Below are 10,316 nucleotides of genomic sequence, written 5' to 3'. Positions count from 1 at the left end.
TGAAATTATAATCTGTTCTGAATAATGTATGTTTTAAATTCACAGAGGGAGTTCAGCATAGTTAAGAGCTCAGGTTTTAGAGTCAGATTTTTGGCTTTATTGCTTACTGGCTATGGGGTCTTGAGAAACTTAAACTCTCTGAGCCTGGGAGTACTCATTTCTAAAATAAGGATGGTAACAGTTAATCCTGTCTCATAGGATGTCATGTTGTTTAGACTAAGATAATACCTGTAAAGTGCTTTCCATGGCATCCAACACATAGTAAATGCTCAATAAAAGGTAGCTAGTATTATTGTTGCTATTCTTACTACTATTTTTTCATTATTACTGTTAATAAAATAATCACCCTTCAAATCTAAAAACAAAATAAAATAGGTTTAGAGGAAGTGAGCACATGAGAGTAGCAAGGATAGGTTGTGGTCAGAGAGCAGAGGACTGGATTTCGGAGGCGGAATGGATGACATCCAGGCTGTGGTATGGGAGTTTGTGGCTAAAGTGCAGGAAAGGTAAAGGTCACGGTCTGGAGTTGAGGTTAAGGAACTATAAGGAGGTTATGGTTTGTCATCCATATGACGGTTAATTATCTCTCAGAATGAGGACAGGAAACAAGGTGAAGAGGAAGAATTTGTTGCAAAGACTTCATTGGATACAGGAAAATAACCGGAAAGATGGTAACACAGCCCTATCCTGGGCCTTCCCGGGACCCCCACCCCTCTTTTCCCCAGTTCTTGCTAGCTCACATCTAACCTACTTTGCCTTGCAAATAAGATCAGAAAAAAAGCAAAACAAACAACAACAACAAAAAAAACCTGACCTACTATCCTACTATCATCTCCCCGTAGCACCTCACAAACCACCTTGAGCACCTACTAAGTGCAACTTTTTGTAGATAACACAAGAAGGTTAACACAACTCCTGTCCCAACACCTTTTAATACAGTTGAATGGATACAAACATGGATACAAACATGGATACAGGTATCACTGAAGCAGTGTGACATAAAATAATATCTACATATACAACACTCCTCTGCAAACAGCAAACGTAAAGTAAAAGATACCCAACAGATCATTTTGTTTATCTTGCTATCATTTCTTAATCTAAAACATCTCCCTCCCATGTATCCATGCAAAGAAGCAGTACTAGCTGCCCGACTAGATGGTAGCTCCCTCCCTTGGGTTACTTTTTTTTTTTTTTGTAGAGACAGAGTCTCACTCTGTCGTCCAGGCTGGAGTGCTGGAGTACAGTGGCACAATCTCAGCTCACTGCAACCTCCACCTCCCGAGTTCAAGCAATTCTCCTGCCTCAGCCTCCCGAGTAGCCAGGACTACAGGCGCATGCTGCCACATCTGGCTAATTTCTTTTGTATTTTAGTAGAGACAGGGTTTCACCATGTTGCCCAGGCTGGTCTCGAACTCCTGAGCTCAGGCAATCTGCCTGCCTCGGCCTCCCAAAGTGCTAGGATTACAGGTGTGAGCCACCGCACCCGGTCTTGCGTTACTTGAGACCCTACTTTCGTTCGGATCTGAGCTGTCCTACCCGCTCACTGCAATCTGGCTTTTCCTTCTTTGAGTATACAGTCGATATGGGATGGCTCACCTACAGCTTCAGTGTTTGAAGTAAAGAAAGCCTTATGAAGACTCTGGCTTTTAATGGGGTTCCTCTGACAGTAGAAAGATTCAAACCACAGCCAATTCCAAGAACCCTACTAAGAACAGAGACAGAGTCACTTCAAAGGATCTGACTTGCTATACCTAAATATAATACATGGTGCTTTTTCTATGACACACCATAATATTTTTTCCAAAAATCGTCTGGAGACACTAAAGCACTGATCTATTCATAAAGTTTCTGCACAGCTTAAGAAGTTTGCATCAAATGGACAAAAAATAGTACAGAAAACCTAAATACAGAAAAACTCAGAAAACTCCATCTCCTAGAAAGCAGGTCAAGGCTGGGCATGGTGGCTCATGCCTGTAATCCCAGCACTTTGGGAGGCCAAGGTGGGTGGATCATTTGAGGTCAGGAGTTCGAGACCAGTCTGGTCAACATGGTGAAACCCGTCTCTACTAAAAATACAAAAATTAGCCGGGTGTGGTGGCAGGTGCCTGTAGTCCCAGCTACTCGGGAGGCTGAGGCAGGAGAATCTCTTGAACCCAGGAGGCAGAGGTTGCAGTGAGCCGAGATCATGCCACTGCACTCCAGCCTGGGTGGCTAAGTGAGACTCCATCTCAAAAACTAAACTAAACTAAACTAACAACAACAACAAAAGGGAAATTACACAAGAGAATGGATTTGTGGCCAGGGGCGGTGGCTCACGTCTGTAATCCCAGCACTTTGGGAGGCCGAGGAGGGCGGATCACAAGGTGAAGAGTTCAAGACCAGCCTGACCAACATGGTGAAACCTGTCTCTATTAAAAATACAAAAATTAGCCAGGTGTGGTGGCACATGCCTGTAATCCCAGCTACTCGGGAAGCTAAGGCAGGAGAATAGCTTGAACCCAGGAGGCAGAGGTTGCAGTGAGCCAAAATCGTGCCACTGCACTCCAGCCTGGGCGACAGAGCAAGACTCTGTCTCAAAAAAAAGAAAGAAAGTCAAATGGACTCAGTTAAAGACCTCACTGAATGTAGGAGAACCAATGGGAAACAACGTAAAGCCTTCTGCTAGGACACAAATAAGAGTCCAACTATGTAATCAAGAAATTACTCTGCCTCCTGATCTAAATGCTTGCCTCCAGTCTAGGGCTCAGAAAAAGGCCTGGTTATTTGAATTGGTTGTCAATCAAGGTCCCCTTCATTTTCGCTTTCTTGGCTTCCAGTTCAGCCTAGAAAGAAAAAAAAAAAGTGTATGTCTTGATACATGACACAAAATTATCTTCCTTCCTTATTCTAACCAACCCAAATACTCTCCCTTAATGTTCATTTAGTGTACAAACTAGAATCACGGTTCCCAAATCATTATATACCTCTAACATCTACTTTCCAACCTTTCTGATGTTATAGCACACACACAAAAAATGCTATTTGTAGGCAAAATGGGCAAAAAGACAAGGCTGTGGCCATAGGAAATCAGCGCAGCTGAGACTGCACCACGGCACTCCAGCCTGGGCAACAGAGTGAGATTCCATCTCCAAAATAAATAAATAAAATAAAATTAAAATAAAATAAATAAAATAAAATATCATCCTAGTTAGGGCTATAACAAGTATCATGATTTAGGGCCTAGATCCTGGGGTCACTACTACAGAGTAGGGTATACTGACAGTCACAGACCAGGGTTATAAAACTGGCAGCCAACTACTCTAGAAACTCCCAACAGATTTCCTAAAAGATTTCCCTGCCTGCTGGAAGGTCTTTCAGACCAAGACATCCAAACGATTGGGCCCCAGCACCTTGCTACCCCCTGCTACTCACCAGCTCTTGCAGTCGCCTCTTGCTCATGCCTTTGCGCTCCAGCTGTTTTTCAATCACTTTGGCGTTCTGTGCATATGAGTCAGCAACTTCCCTCTGAAGGAAAAAAGGAGCATCCTTAAACCAGAAGTCTCACCAAGGAATAACAACAAAGACCTGAAGTCATAATGTATACTACTCAAATCATGAAATCATGACTAAAATGGCAGGACTCTGTTCCTTTTCCATTTTCCATCTTTTCAGTAATCCAGGAGCATTTAGGGTATTTTTTTGGGAGAAGGGAGGTGGATTTGTTTTTTTTGTTTTTTGTTTTTATTTTTTTTGAGACGGAAACTGACTCTGTTGCCCAGGCTGGAGTGCAGTGACATAATCTCGGCTCACTGCAACCTCCACCTCCCGGGTTCAAGTAATTCTTCGGTAGCATTTACATTTTAACCAAAACATTTGTAAAACAGCAGATGACATCTCGCCATCAATATTATACTGAAGAACCATAAAGGTAATTGCTACTACTACTGAGGGCAGACTCACAAACCGTCAGAGTTGGACTGGAAGGAACCTGAAATCATTCAGTCCAGTAGTTTCTCAAATTAAGAGAGATGAGGACTTTGCCCTCTAAGGCATCTCTAAAAATAGTATGTGGGGAAAAAAAATCACTGATCTCATCCAACTCCTTCGTTTTCATTTTACAGATGTCTCTGAGATTCAAGGAAACAGGAATGAGCTCACTGTCATAGTTTCTTTTCCTTTTTTTTTTTTTTTTTTTTTTTTTTTTTTTTTTCTGAGACAGAGACCTGCTCTGTCCCCAGGCTGGAGTGCAGTGGCGCAATCTCGGCTCACTGCAGCCTCCACCTCCTGGTTCAAGCGATTCTCATGCCTCAGCCTACTGAGTAGCTTGGATTACAGTCACGCACCACCACGCCCAGCTAAATTTTTTGTATTTTTAGTAGAAACGGGGTTTCACCATGTTGGCCAGGCTGGTCTTGATCTCCTGACCTCATGATCCACCCGTCTCGGCCTCCCAAACTGCTAGGATTACAGGTGTCAGCCACCGCACCCAGCCCACAGTTTCTTATCAGCAAAGCAGGGTCTAAAAGTGAAGTCTCTAATATTTCCACTACTCCAACGCTCCAGCTCTAGAGTCCCCTTTCCTCACACCCTTCCCCCCAAATTCCAGTTTCCTTAAGACCAGAGATACTTACGGCCTCAATCTCCTCTTCCTCTTCATCAATGGTAGACACAGTGACAGAACTGAACTTGCCCATGTCTTTGGTCCGTTTGGTCATCATCACCTGGAGTGGCAGGCAAGAAGTCAGTCCGGTTCATCAAAACAGGATCCATGAGCCGTGAGTGTGTGCACACACACCTGTGTGAGGGGCTGTGGGTACTGGGGGAAACACTACCTCTTTGGGACAGGCTGACCTATTTAAAAGTGCCAATGTTTTATTTACATATTTTCTAACATTTGCCATCAAAGGCTCTTTATTTTATTATTACTTACTTTATTTTTTTGAAACAGGGTCTTACTCTGTTGCCCAGGCTGGGATACACTGGTGCAAGCATAGCTCACTGCAACCTCAAACTCCTGGGCTCAAGTGATCTTCCTGCCTCAGCCTCCCACTTAGCTAGGATTACAGGCATATGCCACCACACCTGGCTAATTTTACATTTTTTGTAGAGACTGGGTCTCGCAAAAAAAAAAAAAGGACGGAAGGTATAAAAAAAGTATCCTTAACGCTTAATGTCTCAAGCTTGTATCCAACTCCTGGCCTCAGGCAATCCTCCTGCCTCGGCCTCCCAAAGTGCTAGGATTACAGGCAAGAGACACTATGCATAGGTCCATCATGGGTTCTTAAAATGTATTTTTAATACTTTTTTTTTTTTTTGAGAATGAGTCCCTCTTGTTGGCCCCAGCCTGGAGTGCAATGGCGCAATCTCAGCTCGTAACCTCGCACCTCGCTGGGTCAAGCGACTCTCCTGCCTCCAGCCCTCCTAAGATCTGGATTACAGGCAGCACCACCACGCCCAGCTAATCGTATTTTTAGTAGTAGACGGGGTTCTCCCATGTTGGTCAGGCGGGTCTCGAACTCCTGACTCGTCAGTGATCTGCCACCTCCTCGGCCTCCCCAGAGTGCGGAATTACAGGCGGAAACACGGCACCCATGCCAATTAATTTTTTTAAAGAGACGAGGCTTAACGTCACCTCAGGCGGAGTGCAGGGGCACAATCATAAGCTGAATGTAAGCTCAAACTACCCCGGGCTAAAAGGATCCCTCTTGCTCCACCCCTCAGTCTCCTGAGAGCTAGAACTAATATGTGAATACACATCACACCTAGCCAATTTACTTTTATTTTTGTAAAATAGGGGTCTCGCCATGGCTGCACAGGCTGGTCTCAAACTCCTGGCCCTCCCAAGTGACCTCCCACTTCTGCCTCCCAAAGTGCTGGATTACAGGCATGAGCCACCAACCTAGCTTGGAACGTATTTTTATTAGCCTAATTCAGTTTTTTAATGTTCAAAAAAACAATCTGTAAATAACAGATGACAATCTCTCCACTAAAAGAGGAAAATTTAAAGGAAATAATGTGAGTAACAAACCAACAATTCTTTTTTTTTTTTTTTTGAGACCGGAGTCTGCCTGGGCCGGCCCCAGCGGAGTGCATGGGCCGCTCTGCAAAAAAAAGCTCACTGCAAGCTCCGCCTCCCCGGGTTCACTGGCCATCTCGCTGCTCAGCCTCCCGAGAGCCCCTGGGACTACAGGCCCCGCCCTCCCGTCGCCCGCGCTAGTTTTTGTATCATTAGTAAAGAACGGGGTTCACCGTATTAGCACAGGAGGTCTCGATCCCCCGACCTCATGATCCGCCCGTCCGGCCCTCCCCAAAGTGCTGGGAATACAGGCTTGAGCCACCGCGCCCAGCCAAACCATACAATTTCTAACCTTACTCATGAGGCAACTGTAGAAAACAGAAAACACATAACAGGTGTTACAATTACATAGTGTCTGTTTATACACAAAAATGGCACCTGATTAATAAAGAATGCATCCATATACATGCTTGAGGGGATGAATACCCCATTTTCCATGATGTGATTACACACTGCATACCCGTATCAAAATATCTCATGTACCCCATAAATATGTGCATCTATGTACCCCCCAAATTTTTTTTAACTTTTAAAAAATAAAAATAAAGTATAAGAATATAACCATAAAGAAAAAAGAAAAAGAAATAAAAGCAAGAAAAGACAATAAAAGAAATAAAAGAATATATCCATAAAGAGCAGTTTCTTGTGCACTATAATCTTATTTCAAAACATGAGCTAAATCTAGAGCTATATTAAGCAGTCTCTCTTTCAGTGGTTAATTACCTTCTTAGGAGGCTCTTGTTTCTGAGTATATATGTTCGTCTTCCCAAAGCCCTGGCCAAATTTGACTACCGCTCCATCCACAATGAAGGTAACGGGAGCATTCTTCGGCTGGGATTGGTAGAAGAGCGGCAGTCCACACCTGCAATGGCACAGTAAATTTCTGCGAAGTCTCATAATCCAAATTCCCAAAACAGCAATTTGCAAAGTGTGCTTAGACTCTGGTAATATTTCTGTTTGTGGCATAAACTAATGATTGGCTCTTCTCAGTGTTTCCTAAAACTACCTCTACCTGATAAGAATCACTTAGGCTGGGTGTGTTGGCTCACGCCTGTAATCCCAGCACTTTGGGAGGCTGAGGTGGGTGGATCACCTGAGATCAGGAGTTCGAGACCAGCCTGGCCAACATGGCAAAACCCCGTCTCTACTCAAAATACAAAAATTAGCCAGGCGTGGTGGCGGGTGCCTGTAATCCCAGCTACTTGGGAGGCTGACACAGGAGAATTGCTTGAACCTGGGAGATAGAGGTTGCAGTGAGTGGAGGTCGCACCACTGCACTCCAGCCTGGGCAACAAGGGCAAGACTATGTCTCAAAAAAAAAAAAAAAAAAAATTCATTTTTCTGGCCATCTGGTCAAAGATATAACTTTGACTAGCCTCTTTGGGGAACATACTGGTATTTGTGCTTAGTTGAAGTCTGAAGGCAGTTGAGATTATAAGGATAAAGACACAATGGGGGCCGGGCAAGGTGGCTCAGGCCTGTAACCCCAGCAGTTTTGGAAGCCGAGGTGGGCGGATCAACTGAGGTCAGGAGTTCGAGACCAGCCTGACCAACATGTCAAAACCCTGTCTCTACTAAAAATATAAAAATTAGCCGGGCATGGTGGCATGTGACTGTAATCCCGGCTACTAGAGAGGCTGAGGCAGGATAATCACTTAAACTCAGGAGGCAGAGGTTGCGGTGACCCGAGATCGCACCACTGCACTCCAGCCTGGGCGACAGAGCAAGACTCCATCTCAAAAAAAAACAAAAAGACATAATGGAGAGTTGTAGCCAAATAATTATTTTCCTAACACATTATGCCTCTACTTGCCTATGCTTGGAGAAACCCACATTGTTAATACTTACTTTGCACATTTCTTCCTGTACTGTCGTTCAATGCCTTCAGGTCTGCACAGAAAATGGAAGTTAAAAAATAAAAAGATATGAACAAATCTCATAATGTATCAACTTTACTATCCCATTTCTTCAAACGCTAAGAGGGCCTTTAAAAGGTTTTCATTTTATAGGTCAACTCATTGGTTCAACATTCCTCCCTTCCTGTAACATTTATGGAAGCCCCTGAAATGGGTCAGGTATCTCCCTGACAAAGGAAGAGGAAGAGGAGGAGCAGCATAGTCATAATCACAGGTAGCAATAGTAGTTGCAGTAATAACAATAATAGCAGCAACCACTTATAAACCCTTTACTATGTGCCAAGAGCTATTCTAAAGCATACATGTATTAACTCGGCTGGGCACGGTGGCTCACGCCTGCAATCCTAGCACTTTGGGAGGCCCAGGTAGGTGGATCATTTGAGTTCGAGACTAGCCTGGCCAACATGGGGAAACCCCGTCTCTACTAAAATATAAAATTAGCCGGGCATGGTGGTGGGTGCCTGTAATCCCAGCTACTCAGGAGGCTGAGGCAGGAGAATCACCTGAACCTGGAAGGCAGAGGTTGCAGTGAGCCGAGTTCACACCACTGCACTCCAGCCTGGGTGACAGAACAAGGTTCCATCTCAACAACAACAACAAAAAAAGTATACATGTATTAACTCATTTAATCCTTACAACAACTCTGTGAGGTAGGTCATATTATTATTCCCACTTTACAAATGAGGAAACTAGGCCCACAGAGCATTACATGGCTTACCCAAAGTTGTGGAGCTAGGAAGCAGAGGTTGAATTTAAGCCCAGAAAGTCAAGCTCAAGAGCCCACACAATACCACCTTAGACACCAAGTCATATACACAAGGACTCAATTCCACCCACACGGCTGCTTAACAGAAACCTGGGACTCATCCTTGATTCTTCTCTTCCCCTCATCTCCCACAGCTACTTCATCAGCAAATCCTATGGATTTTACCTCCAAGAAAAGACCTTGAATCTGTCTGCTTGTCTCCACGTTCCTGCCACTATCTTAGCCTACACCACCATTATCAACTCCCTGGACGACTGTAACAGCTCGTCCTGACTGGTCTCCTCACTTCCCCTCCCCTTGTTTCAACTTTGTAATAGGTAATATATGCATATGGTATACATAAGAGTATAAAACAAAAAATATCTTCCCCACTCATCCTCCACCCACCCAGTTCCCTTCCCCAGAGGCAAATACTGTTTCTGGTTTCTTCTGCTCATCCTAGAGATAGCTGATGCATATATAAGCAAAGAACTCCGAATGGTACATAAAGAAAATATTTTTTTTCCTTTTTTAAACAAATATACAGTGTTCTCTACTTTCGTTCACTTAAAAATATAACTTGGTTAAATATATATATATATATATTCCTATCAACAGATAAAGAGCTACTTCATTCTTTACAAGGACCACATTGTATTCCTTTGTATAGATGAACCAAAATGTCTTTTACGTGTTGGATGAATTCCTAGAAGTGTGTACATTTTAAATTCTGGTAGATGCTGCCAAATTTCTCTCTATAGAAGTTGAACCAATTTAGACTCACACTACCAATATACTGAGAGTTCCTGTTTCCTTATAGTCTCACAAACACTGCATGCCATTAAATTGCATCACTGCCATTCTCATATGTGAAAAATGGAATCTTTTAATTTGCATTTCTTTTTTTAGGAGTAAAGTTACACTCTTTTCATATATTTAATAGTCATTTGCATTTTCTTTGTTTCGAACTGTTAGTTCATGTCCTTTGTTTATTCAGTTACCTTTTAATTTTACATTAAGGAATCTTGCAAATAATGAAGGGGACTTGTTTATTCTCTAGTTTGTCATTTGTCTTTGACTTTTTCCACCATGTGGAAATTTTAGGTTTTTCTGTGGTCAAACCAATCTTCTTTTCTCACATAATTCATACAACTCAATAGCAAATAAATAATTAACCTGAGTTTTTAAATGGGCAATGACCTGAATAGACATTTCTCCAAGACATACAAATGGCCAACAGGTATATGAAAAGACTAATCATCAGGGAAATGCAAATCAAAACCATAATGAGGGACAGACGTGGTGGCTCACGCCTGGAATGCCAGCACTTTTGGAGGCCAAGATGGGCAGATCACTTGAGGCCAGGAGTTCGAGACCAGCCTGGTCAACATGGTGAAACCCTGTCTCTACTCAAAATACAAAAATTAGCCGGGTGTTGTGGCACACACCTGTAATCCCAGCTACTTGGGAGGCTGAGGCAGGAGAATCGCTTGAACCTGGGAAGCGGAGGTTGCAGTGAGCCAAGCTTGCACCACTGCACTTCACCCTGGGCAACAGAGTGAGACCCTGTCTCAAAAAAAAAAAAAAAAAAAAAAAA

General features: G+C 43.2%; 1 protein-coding gene across 1 annotated transcript in view; it reads right to left on the bottom strand.

The window, feature by feature from the left end:
- Nucleotides 1–2,530: 2,530 nt before the first annotated feature.
- STEEP1 (STING1 ER exit protein 1) overlaps nucleotides 2,531–10,316 on the bottom strand; it is a 25,653-nt gene continuing 17,867 nt past the window's right edge. Inside the window, exons 3-7 of the mRNA XM_017885156.1 lie at nucleotides 7,907–7,948; nucleotides 6,782–6,920; nucleotides 4,614–4,703; nucleotides 3,415–3,507; nucleotides 2,531–2,825 (exon numbers count right to left, since the gene is read on the bottom strand). Coding sequence (XP_017740645.1) covers nucleotides 2,763–2,825; nucleotides 3,415–3,507; nucleotides 4,614–4,703; nucleotides 6,782–6,920; nucleotides 7,907–7,948 — 427 coding nt within the window. The 3' untranslated portion in view covers nucleotides 2,531–2,762. The remainder of the gene's footprint in view (nucleotides 2,826–3,414; nucleotides 3,508–4,613; nucleotides 4,704–6,781; nucleotides 6,921–7,906; nucleotides 7,949–10,316) is intronic.

The sequence above is a fragment of the Rhinopithecus bieti genome, unplaced genomic scaffold, assembly GCF_001698545.2.
Source record: "Rhinopithecus bieti isolate Rb0 unplaced genomic scaffold, ASM169854v2 scaffold_15117, whole genome shotgun sequence".
Classification (NCBI taxonomy): Eukaryota; Metazoa; Chordata; class Mammalia; order Primates; family Cercopithecidae; genus Rhinopithecus; species Rhinopithecus bieti.
This window is presented reverse-complemented; position numbering and strand designations above follow the sequence as displayed.